Source organism: Mustela nivalis (assembly GCF_964662115.1).
Source record: "Mustela nivalis genome assembly, chromosome: 2".
Lineage (NCBI taxonomy): Eukaryota > Metazoa > Chordata > Mammalia > Carnivora > Mustelidae > Mustela > Mustela nivalis.
In genome coordinates this window covers 35,096,794-35,119,058 of record NC_139021.1, presented here as the reverse complement: position 1 = coordinate 35,119,058, position 22,265 = coordinate 35,096,794, and the positions used below count along the sequence as shown (strand labels likewise).

General features: G+C 44.6%; 1 protein-coding gene across 5 annotated transcripts in view; it reads right to left on the bottom strand.

Annotated features, from left to right (window-relative positions):
- Nucleotides 1-22,265, bottom strand: part of LOC309860533 (uncharacterized protein) — a gene marked incomplete at its 5' end in the record, with an annotated part of 143,575 nt that overhangs the window by 80,339 nt on the left and 40,971 nt on the right. Inside the window, one exon of one of the 5 annotated variants that reach the window (XM_082722769.1) lies at nucleotides 8,311-8,358. The exons of the other annotated variants lie outside the window; for them this stretch is intronic. Coding sequence (XP_082578895.1) covers nucleotides 8,345-8,358 — 14 coding nt within the window. The 3' untranslated portion in view covers nucleotides 8,311-8,344. Of the gene's footprint in view, nucleotides 1-8,310; nucleotides 8,359-22,265 lie in introns of those variants that run through there. 5 annotated transcript variants of the gene reach the window in all.

Here is a 22,265-nt window from a genome sequence, read left to right as displayed (position 1 = left end):
AGACTTACTCCAAGGCTACAGAAATCAAGACAGCATGGTATTGGCATCAGGACATGAATGAATCAATATTGTCCGAAAATACACTATTATATTTATGGTCGACTGATTTTTGACAAAAATGTAGAGGCAATTCAACAGAGATAGTCTTGCCACCAACAAATGGTGGTGGGACAACTGGATAGGTACATGCAAACACCAAAACACTTAGGCCTCACATTATACCAGACACAAAAATTAAATCAAAATTGACCACAGGCCTAAATATAAGAACTGAAACTGCAAAACTTTGGGTTACAACAGAGGAGAAAATCTTTGTGACCCTGGATTAGGCAAAGAGTTCTGAAGTATGATACCAAAAACATAATCTGTAAAAGGGAAAAAAAAAAAAACCTTGATGTTAGACTCCATCAGAATGAAAAAATGTTTCTTTTCAAAAAAATACCGCTAAGAAAATGAAAAGAAAAGCCAGATGGGGAGAAAATACTTGCAAATCACATATCTAACAAAGGACATAATTCCAGAATATATATATATATATATATATATATATAGATTTTATTTATTTATTTGACAGACAGAGATCACAAGTAGCCAGAAAGGCAGGCAGAGAGGGAGGAAGGGAAGCAGGCTCCCTGCTGAGCAGAGAGCCCGACGTGGGGCTCGATTCCAGGACCCTAAGATCATGACCTGAGCTGAAGGCAAAGGCTTTAACCCACTGAGCCACCCAGGTGCCCCTCCAGAATATATTTTTTAAAAATCACTTATAACTCAGGAACAAGAAGACAAACAACCTTCTTTATAAACAGGCAGAAGATTTGAAGTCATTTCACCAAAGAAGACATATAAAAGGCTAATATACATGAAGAAAAGTTCCACATCATTAGCTACTAAGGAAATGCAAATTGAAACCAATGAAATACCACTTCCTTCAAAGCTGCAATCAAAAAGAGAGACAATAGGAGCCTGTGGCTGGCTCAGTGGGTACAGCACGTGACCTTTGGTCTCAGGGTTGTGAGTTCAAGCCCCACAGTGGGCATGGAGCCTACTTTAAAAAAACATAAAGGGGAGAGAGAGAGAGAGAGAATACTAAGTGTTGGTGAAGATGTGGAGAAATTGGAACTTTCATACACGGCTAGTGGGAATGTAAAATGGTGCAGCTACTTTGCTGCAACAGTTTGGTTGCTTCTTTAAAAAGTTAAACAGAGCTACCATATGACTCAGCGATTCCACTCCTACTTATCTGGCCAAGAAAAATGAAAACGTTGTGTCCACACAAAGACATAGGTTCGCAGCAGCTTTGTTCATAGCAGCCCCAAATTGGGACCAGTCCAAAGGTCCATCAACTGGTTGAGTGGATAAATGAAATATCCGTACAATAGGATATTATTCAGGAGCAGACTACTGACACCTACCACAATGTGGATGGAGCTCCAAAACATTTACTAAGGAAAATAACCTAGACACAAATTTATATAAAATTTCTAGGAAATACAGATCTCTAACACAGAAGATCAGTGGTTTACCAGGGCAGGGGATGAAAGCAGGAGCTGCAAACAGGCACAAGGGAATTTGGAGAGTAGTGGAATTGATCTAAAACTGGATTTTAGCGATGGTTGCACAAGGGTATAAATTTATTAAAAATTATTTAACTTTTAAATATATTAAAAGTCCTAGAAATATACACTAAAATGTGTGGATTTTATGCTATATAAGTTACACATCCACATAATACTTTAAAGGTTGTGTAGCAACATGAACAAATAATGATAAGTTAAGTAAATATAAGAAAGCTAATGCAAGATATGTACTATTTAAAATATGTGTGTGATTACAACCAAAGGATGAATCAGAATAAAGATGAAGAAACTTTGGAGCAATAGAATGGGAAATTTTGTGTGTGTGTCTTTTAACAAAATGTCCCTTAATCACTTTTTGTTATTTTAAAAAAGATAAAGAGGGAGACAGACTGGTTTGTATTTGGTCCTTTAGCTTTGCAGGAGGTGGGGGAGGGGATAATAGTTCTCTGGTTCTTTTCTTCTGCATTGCCGGAGAGCTTTACAGACATTAGCTCATTCATCCTCAACAATCCATGGAACAGGTAAAGAATAATATTACCTCCCCCACCTTGCTTATTCTGATTCATTTAATGGTAGAATTTATTTGAACCTAGGATGGGGGCTTTCTGTGAAGTCATTTGTAATCATATTTTTATAGATTCTGAATCTCCAGGTATGTAGACCCCAGAACAAATGGATTACATTTGAACCACCTCCTCTCACCACGGCCCCTTCTCACTGTCCTCTTAACCATTCTGAGCTAAAGCTGCGGTGTCTTGTTACCTTAGCTTCAAAACAAAAAACGCTTGGCATGCCGAGTGCTTCTGGTGGGCCAAAATGAAATATATTTTGGGGGGCTATCCTTTTTTTCTTTTTTTTTAAGATTTTATTTGTTTTTGTTGTTGCTGTTTGTTTGTTTGTTTGTTTTTAAAGATTTTATTGGAGGAAGCACGCTCCCTGCCAAGCAGAGAGCCCAATGCGGGGCTCGATCCCAGGACCCTGGGATCATGACCTGAGCTGAAGGCAGAGGCTCTAACCCACTGAGCCACCCAGGAGCCCTTTATTTGTTTATTTGACGGAGAGACACAGCAAGAGAGGGAACACAAGCAGGGAGAGTGGGAGAAGAAGCAGCAGACTTCCTGCTGAGCGCGGGGCTCGATCCCAGGACCCTGGGGTCACAACCCGAGCTGAAGGCAGATGTCTGATGACTGAGCTACCCAGGCGCCCCTTTTTGGACTAATCCTTAACTCATCTGGACCACAGAACTGAACGTTCAGGTACCAGCTTAGCCAGCTGATGAATGATGTCTCACTTTGTTTTGGTCAGGACCTACTTTATATCCACTACAAACAAGTGGGATCCCACGTTTGAGCACAAATGATCCCCAAATATCAAATCCTGAAGAAGGTCCTTGTTCCACAAGAATTCCGCTGCGGGTGCTGTGGCCCCTCATTCACTAAGGCGCCTTCCTTGATCTTTTCAAGCCTACAGCCCGTTATAACCCTTTCCTTTCTCTCCGTTGCTTCTTCTCCTTAATTATTACCCCTCCCCCTCCATACTGAGAAGCACTTGTCTGCACTCTTTAATGGGTACAGTCCTGGATTTTTCTCCCTATCAGGATGCATTATGAAGTATGTTTGCTTCTGTGCTCGTCTCCCTCTATTAGATTGTGAATTCATTGAGAAGGAGTTAATGGCGTAATCATTTTTTATTCCCAGCGCAGGGGGACGGTGGTGATGGCGATGATCACGTTAGTCGGCTAGGGCTGCTGTAAGAAATACCACAGACAGGGTGGCTTACACAATAGAAATTTATTTTCTCAGAGTTCTGGGGACTAGAAGTCCAAGCTCAAGGTACGGGCGTGGTTAATTTCGTGCTCCTTCCCCTTGGCTTTTAGATAACCATCTTTTCCCTGTGCCTTCAACATGGTCTTACCTAGTGTACATCTGTCCTAATCTGTCCTAATCTCTTCTTCCTTTTTTTTTTTTTTAAAGATTTATTTGTTTATTTTAGGGAGAGAGAGAGTGAAAGAGAGAGCATACACAGGGTCCAGGGTAGGGGGAGGGGCAGAGAATCTCAGTCAAATGCTACACTGAGTGCAGGACCTGGCATGGGGCTTGATCTCACAACTCTGAAATCAAGAGATGGACATGTCACCAACTGCACCTGTCCTAATCCTTTCTTATAAGGACACTAGTCATATTGGATTAAGACCCACCTATGTGACATTTTACCATAATAACTTCTTTAAAGGTCCTATCTCCAAAAGCAGTCGTATTTTGAGGTACTGCGGTTTGAGACTTCAATAACGAATTACAGGGGTGGGGGGGGAGATATAATTCAGTCCATAACCATGGTGATGTAGAGAATGGTAACAGCTGCCATTTACTGAGTGCTTACTGTATCCCACACACTTGAGTTTCCACCTGCTTTTGCTTTTAATCTTCTGTAATCCTATAATTATGATCAATATTTTGTCATTCCCAGTTCTATAGATAAGGGAACCAAGGAGATTCCCTTAACTTACTTACCCAAGGTCAGAGAGCTAATGTGTGGTGGAAATGAAATACAATCTCAAGTTATTTTGCCTCCAGAATTATACTGCCAGTCTCCATGTTCCGCCAAGTGACGCTAAGAGGAGTGCAGTGCATGTCTGAAGAAAGAAGAACAGAATAAGTGAATGAAATAATAAAGAACATGGACTTGCGACGTTTAGATTCAGTTGTACCACAGACCACGTCATAGTTCCGAAAACTTAAGGAAATGACACCTGTCAAAGTTTTCCAGATGGTTATCCTAAAAGGTAATTCATTCTTATCTTCTGATAACAGATATTTTTTTTTTTAAGATTTTATTTATTTATCAGAGAGAGGGGGGAGACAGAGCAAGCACAGGCAGACAGAATGGCAGGCAGAGGCAGAGGGAGAAGCAGGCTCCTTGCTCGGCAAGGAGCCCGATGTAGGACTCGATCCCAGGACGCTGGGATCATGACCTGAGCCGAAGGCAGCTGCTTAACCAACTGAGCCACCCAGGCGTCCCAGATAACAGATATTTTTAAAAGGGATTCTGTTAAGTTTAAAATTTAACAATTTTTTGCTTAAAAAAAAAAAAAAAGGCTGGGGGTGCCTGGGTGGCTCAGTTCAGTGGCTGGTTAAGTAGCTGACTCTTGGTTTTGGCTTGGTCTTGGTCTCTGGGTGCTACGAAGGAGCCCCAGGTCTGACTCCCCGCTCAGAGCAGAGTCTGCTTGTCCCTCTCCTTTCCCTTCCTCCCCCACTCACACTCTCTCTCTCAAATCAATAAATGAAATCTTTAAAAGAAATAAATAAAAAATAAAAGCTGAAATCCTACATTCAAAGAACTATAGAGCTCCCAGAAGTTTCACACATCGTCATTTTCGAATTCATTTTCAACGGAGGAAAGGAGCATAGTGAGTTCAGCTGACTTGCTGTTACTTTTTTAGACTGACTGATAACGCACTAATTATGCATTATTGTTCTTATTATTTATCATCACTGTGCTCTTAGGTGTGGCGTAATCAAATTAGGCTATCCTTTTCCCCAAGATCATTCCAGAGAAGTGGGAGTGTTAGACACGTCAGGGGGGTGATAATAGGGGCTAAATCAGAAACCCTTCAAAGTCACCTTCCAAATTCCTTTTCCCACTTGCCTTCCCCCCAACCCAACGCAAATCATCCAAGCTAGAGAAAGGAGGTTTTTTTTCTCCCATCCACTGGCTGGGAGAAGTATTCCCTAACCATTGCTAATGAAAAGAAAAGCAAAGTTCTGCAAAATTCCCAGTAAGATTAAGCATGTACTGGAGAGCTGCCAGGAAACCGACTTGTGTTCATAGCCACCTGCTCTCAACAGCGTCTCCTACCGCGGTGCTGGGCCCCGAAACAGAATCACGGAAAAATCAGAATAGAGACAGAAAGGAACTCATAGCCTGTTTAGTCCAACTTCCTTAGAGGAGGAAATGAAGTTGTAGGGGGTAAGTAACTTACCCAAGATTGATTGGCCAGTTAATGAGAGTATTGGAAACAACTGGCCTCTTCCAGGGAAGAATGAGGCAGACGACGGGATTCCCTCACACCCAGCAACCTCCTTAGAGCAGGCAGTATTTTCTAACATGTGGTCTGCATGCCACTCGTGGTTACATGAGATGTTTTTACCTACCTTTTAAAATGGGCCAACACTTTTTTCTTGTGATAGCTATAAATTTGTTTCAATTGATACTACAAAAAAATAATTAGCTCACAAAAGCTATGAGGCCACACATAAAACTGACTTCAAAGAGATTAACAATTTTATTTTTTAAGTATTTTATTTATTTATTTGACAGGGAGAGACACAGCAAGAGAGGGAACACAAGTAGAGGGAGTGGGAGAGGGAGAAGCAGGCTTCCCGCCGAGCAGGGAGCCTGACGTGGGGCTCAATCCCAGGACCCTGTAATCATGACCTGGTCTGAAGGCAGATGCTTAACAAATGAGCCATCCAGGTGCCCCAACAATTTTATTAAAAATATACTCATTCAGATTTTTTTTTTAAGTGAATTGGTTTAAAGAAAAAAATCCGGGGACACCTGGGTAGCTCAGTCAGTTAAGCATCTGTCTGCAGCTCAGGTCATGATCTCAGGGTCCTGGGATGGAGTCCCACCTTGGGCTCCCTGCTCAGTGGGGAGTCTGCTTCTCCCTCTGCCTGCCCCTCCCCTGCTTATACTCTTTCTTTCTCTCTCTGACAGATAAATAAATAAAATCTTTAAAAAAAGAAAGAAAGAAAGAAAGAAAGAAAGAAAGAAAGAAAGAAAGAAAGAAAATAAAAGAAAAACATCCACAGATAACATTACAGAAAGGATGATAAGACAAAAGTTGTGAGATGGTGTGCAATTTGTTGAAATGTGGGAAATGATAAACAAGAATAATTTCCTCCTTTTTTAAAAAAATTATTTATTTGACAGAGAGATAGAGAGAGCACGAGTAGGAAGAGTGGCAGGCAGAGGGAGAGGGAGAAGCAGGCTTTTCACTGATCAGGGATCCCGATGTGGGGCTCAATCCCAGGACCCCGGGATCATGACCTGAGCAGAAGGCAGATGCTCAACCAACTGAGCCACCCAGGCGCCCCTAATTCCCTCCCTTTCATAAACATACTAACTGGTGGGTGGAGAAGAGATGGTATCTGACCATAAATACAACAAAAATATTTTACTTCTAGTTCGGGGATTTGATCTTGCCCTGTCCTCCCAAGTAAGCACCAGGACTGCTCGTTTCTGTTCACAGGTTGTGGGATTACAGTGCGTTGAACGTGGCCATTGGACAGAACGTTTCCTCTCTTAGATGAACTTTGTAAATATATTGTGAGAACAGCAGCTTTATTGAACTTTTATTGATACACTTACATGTTTGCCACTGAAATGATGAACCAGAAAGATCCTGCTGCAAACGTTCTCATGGTGATCTGTCACTTATCAGATCCCGGTCTTTTATCTGAAAATTGGCAGATCGGACAGCAACCAGTCTACACTTGTCTACACGGCTGCCGTTCTGACATGTTTACTGTGAAAAAATACACTTTGTTTTTATAGGGAGAGTAATAGCCTCAAAGGGCAACTTAGGTTTCTCATTGCCCAATTAAAGCTGGTCCCAGAGATCCTAAGCCTTTAAGTAATCCCTTTCTTTATTCAAAATGTCTTGTTAAGTCCTCGAAAATCACAAAGCTGAGTAATGAGTTAAGGTAAAGCTTTCTGCAGAGTTTTTCTGGGGCTGTTTTGTTGTTCACAGAATTCCCACCTTGAAGAGTTGTGTCTGGAACATTTGGAATCAATGAGCAGAGGCTTTATCATCCACCCCCCACCCCCCCACCCCGCCAAGAGGAAGATCAAGCATTAAGCCTCAAATTTGAAGTGGGTGGGCCCCAAATTCTAGACCCAGAATCTTCTTCTTAAGCCCAGTCCCCAGGAGCACATGGGTAATCCATCAAACCTCCCATTCCTACAGAGACTTGTGGTAATGTTTTCTTAGAGACACAATGTCAAAAAAGGATCCCTAAACAATTGGCAAGATGTGGGTCCAGCCCTGTGGTCGGATCTCACAAGCATCTGAACGGCATGCAGAACTACAACAAATGTTGCTCTACAACATTGTAGGGCAATCCCTGGGCTGGCTTTCAAAACTTCTCAGGGAACATTATGTCCAAGGACCCTTTCAGAATGTCGTACTCTCCTTTGTGTTAAGTATGGTTTAAGACATTTACCTGGATCCTCTTTCTTACCTCTGAAACTCCTTTCCATCCGAGGCTGTGAGACCATCACAGCTAAGACCTTACAAGTGTTTAAAGTGTATACAAGCCGATGATTAGAGCCTCGCGAGATGAACACAGCTCCGAGGCTGGAGACAGCTTACATGTCTGGTACATCGCTGGTACTCCACACGGTCAGGGGGGCTGAGCCCTCACCCTGTCCCGCCCTCTCATTCTCCCTGACTCTGTACTCTTTTCTCGGTTTCACTGTCGGTGTTCTGGGACACACAGGGAAAGCAGCAGTTCTTGTCTGGTTTGTGGTCTTGGCTGGCTTGCCTCTCGCTCCTCCCCAGCTCTCTCACTCAATTCCCTTATTACAGTCATCTTCTCCCCACTCCCATGGCCTGAAGTCCTCCTTCCTACCTGCCCTCCAACTGGAAACCAAAGCCTTTTGGTTGAAATACTTCCACATTAGTTCCCTGTTCGAATTTTATGCAACACATCTGAAGCCCCAGTCGCCATTCTTATATTCACCACTGAAGGGAAATGTCCGTATTCTCACAGGAGATCTTCTGCAAGGGAAAACCACATCATAAGAAATTTGGTTGGAAATTTTCAGGTCATGATCCCGAACTTCCAGGATCGAGTCCCTCATCGGGCTCCCAGCTCCATGTGGAGTCTGCTTCTCCCTCTGACCTTCTCCTCTCTCATGCTCTCTCTCACTCATTCTCTCTCAAATAAATAAATAAAATCTTTGAAAAAATAAAAAATAAAAACTGGATGAAAATGGTAGAAAAATATACCTTAAAGGAGACGTTTAATATACAAGAATGCATCTTATACTTTGGTATCATCAGAGGTAAGGTACCTCTTAGTGGATATTACTAATGCTTCCTGAGTGGTCCACATCTCCTGCTGTGTGAGGCTCATGTGTAGTCTATCTCTCCAGACTCAGCTGATTGTACCTGGTGAGAACATTGGCCTCCAGGATGGTCCATGGCTAACCTGTGACATCACCTGACTCAACTGTCAGTCAAATCCTTCTCTCGGGATTTAGGTAAAGACACTCAGATGGAAGTTGATGCGTGGATGACCACGCAGATGTGGGGACCAAATGGTTATTTGGGGCTATATGTAGGCAAATAACCAGAAGTAGTCAGCTGTCAAGGAAGAAGTTAAAGGAGACAATATACAGAGAGAAACTTTGTTGTGACAAGGAGAGTTGGAAATGCAAAAAGAACGTCTCACAGAGCTACCTTGATTCCTGCCTTTCCTGAGGCTGGGTTCCTTGGCTCCTTCAGGATTTCCATGCCTATGTGTTCTTTCAATAAACTCCATTATTTCTGGAACAACATAACTGAGTCTGTGTTCCTGATTAAGACAAAATTGGTGGTGGGGCATCTGGGACTTTTATCCACGGCCGAGTTGGTTAAGCATCAGACTCTTGATTTCAGCTCAGGTCATAATCTCAGGATTGTGAGATCAAGCCCTATGTTGAGCTCCATGCTTAGTGGGGAATCTGCTTGAGATTCTCTAGCTCTCCCTCTGCCACTCCCCCCTTTCAAATAAATAAGTCTTAAAAAAAGAAAACAAGACAAAACTGGTGGAAGCACTGAATGAGTTAGTCTATAGGACGCTATGGGTGACCATCAGAGCTCTCTCCAAGAGCAGGTTGGTTAGTGACCTCTCCTCAATGTTGGCTTGGACATCGGCCAATGAGATATACCCAAGCATGTTCCATCCTCATCCCAAGACACTTGCCTCTGCCATTTTGCTTTAGAAGAGCACATCTCCTGCACATCCAATGCTCAGTCTCTCTAGTGTAGAATCACAGACCCTCAGTGTAAGGAAGAAATGATGCGGTGTGCCTGAGTGGCTCAGTCAGTTAAGTGGCTGCCTTCAGCTCAGGTCATGATCCTGGGGTCCTGGTATCAAGCCCCTAACATCAGAGTATCTGCTCAACAGGGAGTCTGTTTCTCCCTCTCCCTCTGCCTCTGCCTTCTACTCATGCTTGCTCTCTTTTTCCCTCTCAAATTAATTAACTAATTAATTAAAAAATAAAATTTAAAAGAATGAAATGATGCTATCATGCCCAATCACTCGTCTCATGGTTCAATCACCTATGTAAATCTCTGGTCAATCATTTTCCAGTCCAGACTTGAATACCTCCAGTGACAAAAAGTTATAAGTAAATCACTTCCATAGCTACCATTTACTGTACTATTTACTGAGCACCTTCTCTGTGCTAGTCACTGTGGTGATGTTACTCTATACACATCTTATTTTTTCTGCCAACAGAAAATTTATGTTTTAAAGGAGAAAGAATAAAGAACCAGCATTTATTGAGTACTCACTATATGCCTTTCCCTTTAGAGATGCTAACTCTTGTTATATTCTAAAAACCACTGGGATCATTTTCAAATGAGGGCACCAGGGTTCAGAGAGGTCAAATCGTTTCCCCCAATCACAGCCACACAACTGGTCAATGGTTGTGTCAGTTAGAACTTCTTGCTCCTATTAAGAAAACTCCTACTAACTTAAGCAAAAATAAAGGTTATTAGGAAGACCTGAGTAGCACACGTAATTGAGAGAATGCTGAAGAATAAGGAACAGGAATGGTAACTATTCTATTCTTCAGGCAAACCATGTCACAAGGAATTTAGGTTGGAGATATAAGCCTCGATGATTCTCTTTATTTTGGGGAGTGGAAGAGGGGCTCAACTTAACTCTTTTCTTTCTTTAAAAATAATTAATTAACATATAGGGTATTATTAGCTTGAGAGGTAGAGTTTAGTGATTCATCAGTTGTATATAAGGCACAGTGCTCATTATATGATTATTTTCTTTAAAGACCGGAAGCAAATAGTGGGAAAATATAACTTGAAGGAGAGGCTTGTTATATAAAATGTATCTAGTATTCTGGTATTCTCATTGGTCAGGGCACTGCTCAGCAAAGAACAGGCTCTGGCTATTTCCCACCCTCATAGATAGAGTGGGGAAAAGAATCTGGCTGGGCCAAGGTGAGTCTCATGCTCAATGCTGGGCCAAGGGTGAATATTAAAAACTGATATTCCAAGACTGCTGTCAGGGAAATGTCATTTCCGCAAAAGAAATAAGACCATCGCATTTAGAATAAAGAAGAATGGACTCGGGAAAGCAAAACAACAAATGCTTACCACAGCAATGGAACCGGCATTCAACCACTCTTTCTACCACTTTCTAATCTACGGAACAACAAACTTGCCTTTATATAGGGTCAACACCTGTTTCCCTCCAACTTCTCATTGGTCCTGGGTTTCCAACTTGGAGCCACTCAACACCAGCCTATTCTTCCTTGCATCTGGCAGCCCTTCAGTTATTTGAAGGCCATTAGCATGCCCTCCTCCCTGCTCTGCCCCAACACCCCAGTCCTGGTCTCCTCAAACCTGGCCATAAATATTTCTGGTTCCATAAACTCTTCCTCACATGACATAATTTGAGGAGCTTTCTCACTTTTGGATCTCCTTAAAACCTGCTGCAGATTTTTTCTTCTCCCACTTAAAGCATGAGTTCCAGAGGAACTCAAGGTTAACACTGCTGATATGTGTTGTTCAAAGCAGAGTAGAGAAGGAGCATCTCAGAATCACAAAAGCTTGAAGACCAAATGGTCATTTGCTTCTCCATTCTGGTTGATGCAGAACACCCACTAGTGCCTACTGGGCCTAGTTCTGGATATTAGCCTTACCTTTTGTTAGCTGTATGACCTCCCATGAGTTATGTATGCTTTGTAAGCAGGCTTTCTTCCCTGGTACCTGTAATCCTAATACAAACCCATGGCCACTGTAATTATTCAAGGAGATGATGTATGTAGAGCATTTGGCATAGTGTGCCTAGCCCATAGTAGGCCTTCCACATACTTACTATTATTACCATTTATTATTATTACTCTACCTCAAGTGGCCATTCAGCCTTTCCATGGCCACTGAGAGGGGTCATTGCCAGAGAAACCACGTCTGTCCTTCAGAGTTTGCTCAAAGGCACACGAAAGACAGACTGGTCTAGAGCAGAGTTCAGAGTTTATAGACACTATCAGAAGAAAATACCAGCGGGGAAATAAAAGTGACCTTGTGGGAAAAGGTGCAGTGCTGCAGGGTAAGGAAACTACTTTACATGGTTCTTTCCTTTGGATAAACTGCAGGCTAATTTTGCTTTTTGTTTTGTTTTGTTTTCAGGACTCACCGGAAGCAGTCATTCTGTCAGGTTCTAATTATCGTGAAGTAAAAACTGACATGCTATTGATAAAATACTTAGTGATTGAAGGGGCTTTCAAACTTGGATTTAATGCTGCCACATTGGGCAGATAAAACAAAGCAGGCCTGGAGTAGACACGTAGCATATGCCCTAGAAAGTGGCCATAGTCCCTTGCCGCATGATCACGCTGCCACTGAGGGTGTCTCAGCCTGGCTAGGAACGGCAGCGGGGGCAGGGCGGTGGGGCGGGTGGGGCACCAGGGAGGGTGGGGGGCATTAGTGGTTTCTGATATGGTGATCGGTGGAGACAGAAACAACTGCAGCCTTTAAATTGTGTGTACCCGTAAGGGTCCGTGTAGAGGACAGTCAAGAGAATGGGTGTTGTAGTCAGAAACAGTAACTAGATTCTGTGACTTCTAATACATCCACGAAGGACCAACTCTAAGACTTCACCACGGTCTTGCAGATCCCCGGCACGGTGCCTGTTTCAGAACAGGAGTTCAAAACGGAATGAATGGATGAACTGCCTGAGTTCAGATCTTCACTCTGCACCTAGCAACAGCGTGATCTTAGACAAATTCTGGAACGCCCCTGGGTCTCAATCTTGTCTGTAAAATGGACATCGTAGTAAAACCTGTCTCAGAATCGTGGCGGAGATTAAATGAGGAAATGGGGACCGTTTAGAGCAGCACATGTCACAAAATAAGAGCACACGGACCGGCAGTTGTCACTGTTCTGACTTTCCGTTGCTGTCATCACCGACTTTTGGGCAGTCCTGGTCAGTGGTCCACACACAAGAATCTTCACATCACACAGATACCTAAAGAGTTAAATAGCCAGAGTAGCAGCTATTTTACCACCAGCAATAATCAACAATGAGACTGGCTAAGGTTTTGTTTGTTTGTTTGTCTCTGCCAATTGAGTTTTAAGATCCTTTGCTTCACTATAATTAACTCTTTGAACGGGCAAAGCTCTTTCGGTGTAATCACCAGCAGCCAATCCTTCCTTGCGCTCCCGTCTCGCTACCAGGACAGGAGTGGTGTGCAACCAGTGGTGGGGAGTTTGGGGAGCACACAGAGGAAGGGGAAGTCCCCAACATTTATGTGGAGGTGACTTAAATAATTTCTGCCATGAAAGAGACAATGTGAAAGAAGGGACATTTCTTGCTGATTTTTAAAGAAATCTAACCTGGTAAATTTTTTTTTTTAAAGATTTTATTAATTTATTTGAGGGAGAGAGGGAGAAAGAGAGAGTGAGTGCATGAACAGGAGGAGGGGCAGAGGGAGAGGGAGAAGCCGATTCCCTGCTGAGCAGGACCCTGAGATCATGATCTGAGCCCAGGAGCCACCCAGGCTTTCCTCACTTGGCAAATTTTTAAAAATTAATTACTTGGAGGGGCACCCCGGTGGCTCAGTCTGTTAGGCAACCAATTCTTGATTTCAGCTCAGGTCATATCTCGAGGTCAAGGATTCGAGCCCCACGTGGGCTCTGTGTCAGTGCAGTCTGCTTCCGATTCTCTCTCCCTCTGCCTTCCCACTCACTCTCTCTTTCTCTCGAATAAATAAAATCTTTAAAAAAATTAATTACTTGGGGACACCTAGGTGGTTCAGTTGATGAAGTGTCTGTCTTCAGCTCAGGTTGTGATCCCAGGGTCCTGGGTTAGAGCCCTGCATCAGGCTCCCTGCTTAGTGGGGAGCCTGATTCTCCCTCTCCCCACTGCTTGTGCTCTCTCTCCCCCTCTCTCTGTCAAATAAATAAATAAAATCTTTTAAAAGAATAAAAATAAATTAATTGCTTGGGAATTTTCGGAGTTTTGAATTTGTTTTAGCCATGTTCCCTGTAACACTGCAGTCAACTTTCAGGTCTCAATCTTCCTTGGCTGGATGCTCCCCTTTCTCACCCATGATAGATATGATACAGGGAAGTTAAAGTGATATACCAGAAACCTCTGGGAATCAAAAGGGAGTCATGTGATGCATGTGGGTCTATGTCTGGGTAGGCCCCCCCATTACACTGTATATATTTTATATATAATATTATCCCAATCTCCTATTATTTTAACCACAAACTTACTTTCCTTAAGTATGTTTTATCAAAATAGTATATGTAACTTTCAAGATATACAGATTATGTCCAGTTTTTTTGAGGGGAAAAAACCCAGAACTTTACTCTCCTGGGTTTCTTCCACAGCTATGTTAATGAAAGTAGCAAGCGTTACTAGACTGTCCCAAGCCAGACACCATCCTTCAAGGAGCCTATGTTTTGCTCTTAATACCATTACAGCCTCTTTAAAAAGAAAAAGTGGGGGGGCTAGGCAGGGGAGGAGGGAATGACTTTTCTATTATCTTTGGCATTTTGTACTAGTTCAGGGTTTCTCAGGTCTATGAGACAAGAAGCGCATATTCACTTTAGACATTTAAAAAAAAAAAAAAAAAGGTCCCGAATGTCTTTACAGTTTCTTCCTGAAGCTGTCTGGAGGGAACTATTTATTTTGCCTCTTTACCTTGCAAATAGCTAACGGCTTGCTTCCAGCCAGGGCTCAGCCCAACCCTTTTGTGCCCTGCAGTCACCGCTGTGTCTTTAAAAGAAAACCGATTCTCTGGAATGCTGTGCGTGCACATGCCTGTCCAACCGGGCAGGCCCCACCTGCCGAGCAGGTAAACCGGATCCTCCTGCCAGCCTCTGCGGCCACATTCCAGCCCGGCAAGCTCCCGCTCTCTAATTGTTACCTGTCAAACAGGTCAACCAGACACTTGGGTCTGGTCCAAACATGCATATGTTCCCACGAAACCCTAAACCTGCAAACCTTTGACCTTTCTATAGTTCCCCAATTCCCTGGATTATTTTCACCAGGGCTGACTTAAATCCCAATGATGACTTTTGCACGGGCACGGAGGTTCCATCCTCCCCTCTCACCAGGGATGGCAAAGCTGATCGTGCACCGTTTGGGGTGTCTGGATGAGCACACCGTGGTGATTTATGTTGACCGGAAAGGCAGAGACCCGAGTAGCAAAGCTCTGGGGATGAAATCTGCTAGCCCTAAATCATTCATGGAAATCACTGGCTGTCCACCCTGGCCAAATGGAGAGTGAATTCCCTAAGGTGGATAAAAATGGAAGTGCTTTCCGGATGAAAACTCCCTTCCTCTTCTTTCTGGCACTGGGCCAGCAGCAGAGAATGTGGCCTATGGGCTCAGCCTCAAACCTATGACCGGTGAGACCTTGAGTAAGTCGTGGGAACTCTTTGGGCTCAGCTTCCTCTCTCTGGTAAAGAGTGGAAGGAGGCTACACAGGTTCTCAGGCCTCTTCCAGCACCGCTCAGAGTAGGGGGATCCTGTCATAGGAATGCTGGTGCTTCCTCATCCTTGCTCTCTGGGGCTGGGTGGGAGGCGTGGGTGCTGCTAGAGGGACCCCGGTGTAGCTTGGGTCCATTCTGATGAGGTTACCAGGTCTGGAGACTTCGCTCAGATGTGGGCTTCCCCTCTTGGGACATCTGGATAGAATACAAGGCAGCCTTCTTGGCATCTAGTGAGTTCAGTGTCTTTTAGGTGGGAGAGGTGATTCTTTGGATAGCTTTGATAGTAGACATTGCCTTTTTTATCCTACTGATAAGGAATTCAGAACCAAAACTAGGGGCTCACTGAATCCAAACGCTTCCTTTTGCAGATAAAGAATCTGAGACCCAGGGCGCCTGGGTGGCTCGGTGGGTTAAGCCGCTGCCTTCGGCTCAGGTCATGATCTCAGGGTCCTGGGATCAAGTCCCGCATCGGGCTCTCTGCTCGGCAGGGAGCCTGCTTCCCTCTCTCTCTCTCTCTGCCTGCCTCTCCATCTACTTGTGATTTCTCTCTGTCAAATACATAAATAAAATCTTTAAAAATAAATAAAATAAAATAAAATAAAAAATTCACAGCGTTCTTTAAAAAAAAAAAAAAAAAATCTGAGACCCAGATAGGGGTATGAGCTACCAAATGTCCCTCAATCAGTTAGGCTTCACGATTAAGGGACTGTGAGGGCTGGTGAATATTGGGGGCTAGCAGAATCACTGCCGGAAACGGACATCAGAAGAGGCTCCCTCTCTAGACTGCTCCAATTAAGGAATTTCAAAAATCCAGTCAAAGAACACGAGCTCAATTCTGAGATAGGCGGTGCTATCAGGCCCGTTTGCTGGGGCTGAGGCAGTGGTGGGGAGTGGGGGCTGGTAGGTTGGGCTGGACAGGTTATTCTACAAAAAGCTCAGGATCTCTGCATGCAGAGCGGAATCTGGCACTTTCTGCTCATTCATCCAGCTCAGACTTGTCTGCCAGGGCCAAACCTGCAGGGCTGGCTCCCAAGAGAGAAAACTTCCTTGAGGCTCTGGGATGGTGTGGAGTCATACCGGCCGCTCCCTTCAGGGAGGGCAGAGTGCATGCGCTCAAGAAGGGGGACTCCAGCCAGAAGCCTACCTGGCTTGATCCCTGGAGTGCCTTCACTCCTGAGGGCTGTTCCTCACCAAGGGCGCCTTGACCCCCTGGCCCACCCCGTGCCCAGACACACGCACACACACAACGGAGGGAAAGGGCCCTCAGAGGTCAAACTGGGCGGACGGACACTTTGCCTCCTTGTGAAGACCTTCGGGAATGTGTGCACCCCTCTGCGGTTGCTTTAAAATAAACATTACACGGTATTGACACAACAGGCCTGATTAGCATGATTTTCTCATTACCAGACACAAAACTTTGCACACAAAACGAGCTGTTGAGCCATCAGCTTCTACCAGACGCCAAATGTCCTCATTCTCGTGCTCTTCTTCCCGGTTTCACTGCACCGTGTGCATTGGCCGCGGAACCAGCTTCCTTCTCGGCACACCGGGAACAGCGGTCCTACTTAGGGCCTGGCTTCATGGTGCAGAAGAAATGGGACAGCAGCGCTTCCTGCTGGGTATGCGGCCTCGCACGTAACACACATTTAATATCAGCTCTTCTGGTGGTCTTATTAAAACTTATTAAAACAGTGACCCACATGGCCCAGTTTCAGAATGGTAGGTCTAATGACCAAAAAGTAACTTCAAAATAACTCAGAGTTCTTTACTTGTCGTTCTCCAATGCTGGGAAGGGGAGAAGGGGGTTCCTCACACACCAGAGCTGTTCTTTTTTTTTTTTTCCCCCCTAAGATTTTTATGTATTTATTTGTCAGAGAGAGAGAGAGAGAGATAGACAGAGGGAGGAGTGGCAGGCAGAGGGAGCAGCAGCCTCCCTGCTGAGTAAGGAGAACCCGGGCTTGATCCCAGGACCTTGGGATCATGACCTGACCTGAAGGCAGACGCTCAACCGACTGAGCCACCCATGGGTGCCCACACCAGGGCAGTTCTCTGTCCATGCCCTGCCATCAGTTCCAGGCCCCTTTCCCAGCTGCCCCTCGTGCTTTTCCATGCCTCTACTTGCCATCTGTTGGTAAGGGATCGGGGGTTTTAAAGAGGTTTTAGGAGCCAAGGATGCAAAGCGTGAATGTGAAAAGGCACTCCGAGAGAGAGGGTTCCTCCTCCGTGGGCTACCGCTCCTCTAAACGACCACATGGCGGTAGCGATATTGGGTGACTGTCCTCTGACCCTTTCATTAGGTCACCACCCCGATCACAAAGCAGGCTTTCAGAGAGAGGACTCTACAGGCTGAGCAATCTTCCAGCCGGGTAATCAGCTCCCAAATCCTCACGTGTTGACAGCTCGCTTTAAAGCCCTGCCTTTTCTAAAATCAGAACGGCCCACAGCTACCCCAAGCACACTCGGCTGGGCAGGGTCAGAGCCCTGCCCCAGGCCAAAGCCAGCCTGGCCTCTGGGGACAGATGAGGAGGTTTGCTGGACATTCGGCCTTTGGGTTGATAAGTAAGTAAATCAGTCAAAGTCCTCTCTGGAACAGAGGGCGTGCTCAAAAAACAGGTGCTGGATTGGGGATGACTGAACCCAGGACATCCAGTGAATCACCAAATCCTCTCAATTCTACCTCCTAAATCCCTCTCAAATCTACCCACTCCTCCACATCCTCATTGCTGTAGACTCCTGCTTAGGACCCTGAGGTTTTGCATTTGAATTAATGTAACAGCATCCTAATTGATCTTCTGAGAATGCTTTATGTGGCTGGCCTTTGATGGTGGAGCCCGGATTCCTCTCTCCAGCCTCCCTCCTGGCCACTCCCCAACTTTGGTGCAGGACATGCTGCCCCTGCTCTTCCCTCTGCCGAGGACACCCTCCCTGCCTAACCCCTACCCATCTCACAGGTCTCTGCTTAATGCCTCTCTCTTTCAGGAATGTCCACACTCCACCAAAACCAGTTTGTAGACCCCTCCCAGGCTCTCGGCAGCATGAAGACAGACATGGTTTCCATCCTGGTCACTACCCCAGACTGTCTGGTGGGCCGTTCTGTATCTATTCTCTCACCGAATCTGGAGAACCATCTCAGAACACAGGTGTGACCATGCCCACTTGACGGATGAAGAAACTGAGTTTCAAGACATGAAATAACTCGCCCACAGTCAGCCAGCTGAGACAGAGGCAGAGTCTGTGTTAATCCAGATCTATGGGGTTGAGGCCTACGCTTTTAACTTCTACAAGAAGCTGCCCCAAGAATAGTCAATCCACTCTGTAATTAGACAAGTCAGAGGTCAAATAATTAGTTAATGAGGCTCTGAGGCAACAATGAAAGAGATCAGAAGATTCTCCCGAGCCTCAAATTCAAAAAAAATCAAGTGAACACGTGACCTTTCAAAGGAAGGTGTGTGGCCCCGGGCGGGGGTGGGGGTGGGGGGGAGTAGTTGCTTTTTGAGCCCTTAGATTGGCCATTTTCACTCCCCTAAGTGTTTAAAAGACACTTTTACCACCACATTCTGAAGAACGTTTTTTTGGAAATGCTTAGAAAAGAATTCTGGGTACAGAGGCATGTTTTTGCTTTTAGTTGAGACTCTGGCAGTTAGAAAGTTTTATGAGAGAACGAGGTTTGGAAATCTGGGCTCCGAAGGCTGAGATTCGGGGAGTGGCTGGAGGGGCCGGAAAGGAGGCCACCCTGAGCCTCGGAAGCGGAGCCTGAGGGAGAATGACACCCCAAAGGGCTCTGGGCGGTGTGGGAGACATAAGAATGCCAGGGTCCTACCCTTCCAGAGACCCCCAGAGCTCCCAAGTTCAGAGTGGGACGCAGAAGAAACAAGACCATCCTGGGCCTGGTGGCAGAGACAGAGCCGGGGGAGCTTGAATTTGAACTATTTTAACCAGCGTGGAAAGGACACAGCAAAATTGAGTGAACCAGATGTCTTCTAATGTCTTACCCAGGTATTCCTAAGAGGGCTTCAGGACGAAACGTCTTGAGTGAGTGCCGAGAAGGACATGAGGACATTAGCTGATCTGGCCTCCTGCCCTTACGGAGAATAAAATTCAACACTCTTCAGACACAGGCCTTGGTTAGAAATAAATACGAAAGGGAGCGGACAATTAAGACTGTCTTAAGTGTGAAGAGAGAAGTCACATCCAGTCGCTTTGGCCGCTTCGTGTCCTGCCTGCGCTTTGCCCCAGAGCCCTCGCCAGCCTGACCTCTGGTTTCTGCTCCAGAGGCTGGGTGGGGTTCAAGATGCTGAGAATTAGACCATCGATTCAAAACTCAGAGAAGGGTACAAGATTTGCTAAACAAATGATAGGAGAACGTTTTTGCTTAAACAAGCCATCATAAGTCCTTTCTGAGCAAGGTAAGGTACAAAATAACTGAATAAGATAAAAATTAATATTGAAGTTAAAAAGGGAGAGGTGGCATCAGGGCTTATAAAAATTCCTTGGGTGGAGGAACACAGAACAACAAGTCATTGGTAGCACCCACAGAGTCAGCTAAAGCGAAAGTCACATCAGAAGGGGAAATAGGGGGTCGTGGGGAGAGGACATTCTTCACAGAAGGCACAACGATGGTCTGCAGAAAGCGGTTTGTGTGTTAAGAGTGAGCATCATAAAAGAATGTGCAGGCCATCTCCCCACATGGAAAGTATTGCTCCTGTTTATGGAAGAAATACGTTTAAACTTGAATGTCAGAAAAGTACGTGAATCAATTAGTGGCTGAGTGAAGCAATTGAAATGCATCCAACTTCCTACCTATAAAAGGTAATAATGTTTCATAATAATGAATGATAATGGCCTGCAACGGTATGTGAGCACTGAGAGGCTGAAACGCCAGGCTAAAAGAGAAGTGTGTGTATGTTCAAACAAACACACGCATGCACAAGGACTCACACATACCAGACAGGATTTGTGCTGCTCAATGACTTCAACAGGAAGTCCTTCCAAAGAAAAAGTAATAGGACTGAAGATCTATCTGCGTCCAAAGCAAATCAATGCTTGGGAGCTCGGGAGAAAAGGAAACCATACCAGCTAAAGCTGCCTACAGAAAAACACTAGCCTAACTCCTCCAGGGAAGAGAGAAGGAAAAGCTACCCTGCTCAGGTTCCATGAACACATTTATACACTATATTAAAAAAAGTATAAATCAAAAGGACGTTGCAGATTTATACAGCAGCATTCTATCAGTCTGTTGTGTGTCCTTGAACTTGCCAAGGGCTTTCTGAGATGACATCATTACTTCCCTCCAATTTTATTACGGTTTTTTAAAATTTACTTTTACTTTTTCTTTTAAGTTTTTATTTAAATTCCAGTTAGTTAACATACAATGTAATATTAATTTCAGGGGTATGATATAGTGATTCAGCCCTTCTGTACATCACCCAGTGCCCATCACCAGTGCACTCCTCAATTCCCATCACCTACTTCCCCCATCCCCCCCCCCACGTCACCATCAGCGTGTCCCTCTATAGTTAAGAGTCTGCTTCTTGGTTAGACTCTCTCTCGCTTCCCTCCAATTTTAATCAGATTGCGTACATAAAACAAATGCATATGGAAGTCCAGGCTGTCTACAGTATCGGATGAGTGAAGGGAGTTTGTGTGGTTTAGTGCCTGGGGACACAGGGAGTCAGAGAGCAGAAGAGCACATGCTATGGGATTAGCCAGAGAAGGATAGTCCCCTTAAATAAATGGACCTCAAGAGATTTCTTAGACTTGAACTGCCCAAATAAATCATCACAAAGCTTCTTGCTGAGTATCTCCAGGGCCTTATATCTGCAAAGTTCTTTACCGGTGTTATCCTCTTAATCCTGCCACCACCACCGAAGGCATGTCCTAACGCCACCCTGCTGTTCAGGTGAGGAAACTGAGACACAGAGAGGTGAATCACCTTGCCCTAAGTAGGAAGTGGCCTGTGATATTAACCCCCACTCTCTTATTAGCTAGAGAGCAAATGCTCAGTAAGGCTTCCAGTCAAGCGGAAAAGCTATCGGAAGTCTCAGAATTAACCTAATACTTCTGTGAACGTAACAACTGCTTTAAAACACAGATATTTGGTTTGGAAATCTCAGCGATATATATATATACAATCCGTAACACAGAAATTACACAGAGGATTTTCAGGGAATTACTATGACTCGGGATATTTGCTGATTAAATGTTGAAGGGTCTTCTCTAAACATCCCATTCAGTTTATAACGCTCATTATAATAAGCAGAGTTTTGGCAACGTTTTTCTTTCCTAAATAGAATGTCTGATTCTGCCTAGTTATGTCAACAGAGGTTAGGTTTGATGCATACAGCCTGATTTCTGGATATGGTTTTTGCCCCTTCTGAACCTGCAAGAGATTCAGCTAACATCCACAGGAGTAGGGCGTCTTACGCAGGGACATTTTGGAACAATCCAAGAAAGGCTTACCTTTCACTGAGGTTTCATTTAAAGGGATCCAGTGGTCCCTGCCGGAGACCACCTCCTGGACTGATCCCCAGCCGGATAGAGTATCGGGATGAAGTAACACCAAGATGCCAAGATTCCCACCTCTTCTTGCAGCATTAGGAATGTGCTGTATTGTTTTCTTATAGCCACTCACACATCATGTTTGGACCCCATTATTATCGTTAATATGTTACATAAATGACTTGGATTTTTCTTTTTGGTATATTGGAATTAAAGTATCCATTATGCAAAAACACATAAGTAATGCAATCTAAAATACACAGGTAATAAACCAGAGAGAGTCCTTACCCCAGATAAACTCTCACGTGGGTACACAAGGGAACACACCCATGGATGGCTCTCGCAGCGCCGTAGTGTCTGGGACCTGGAAGCAATGTGGGTGAATAGCGCTGCGGGTGTGGACAGGAGAATGTGGTGGAAACACAGACTGCAATACTGCGTGGCAGACAGGAGCA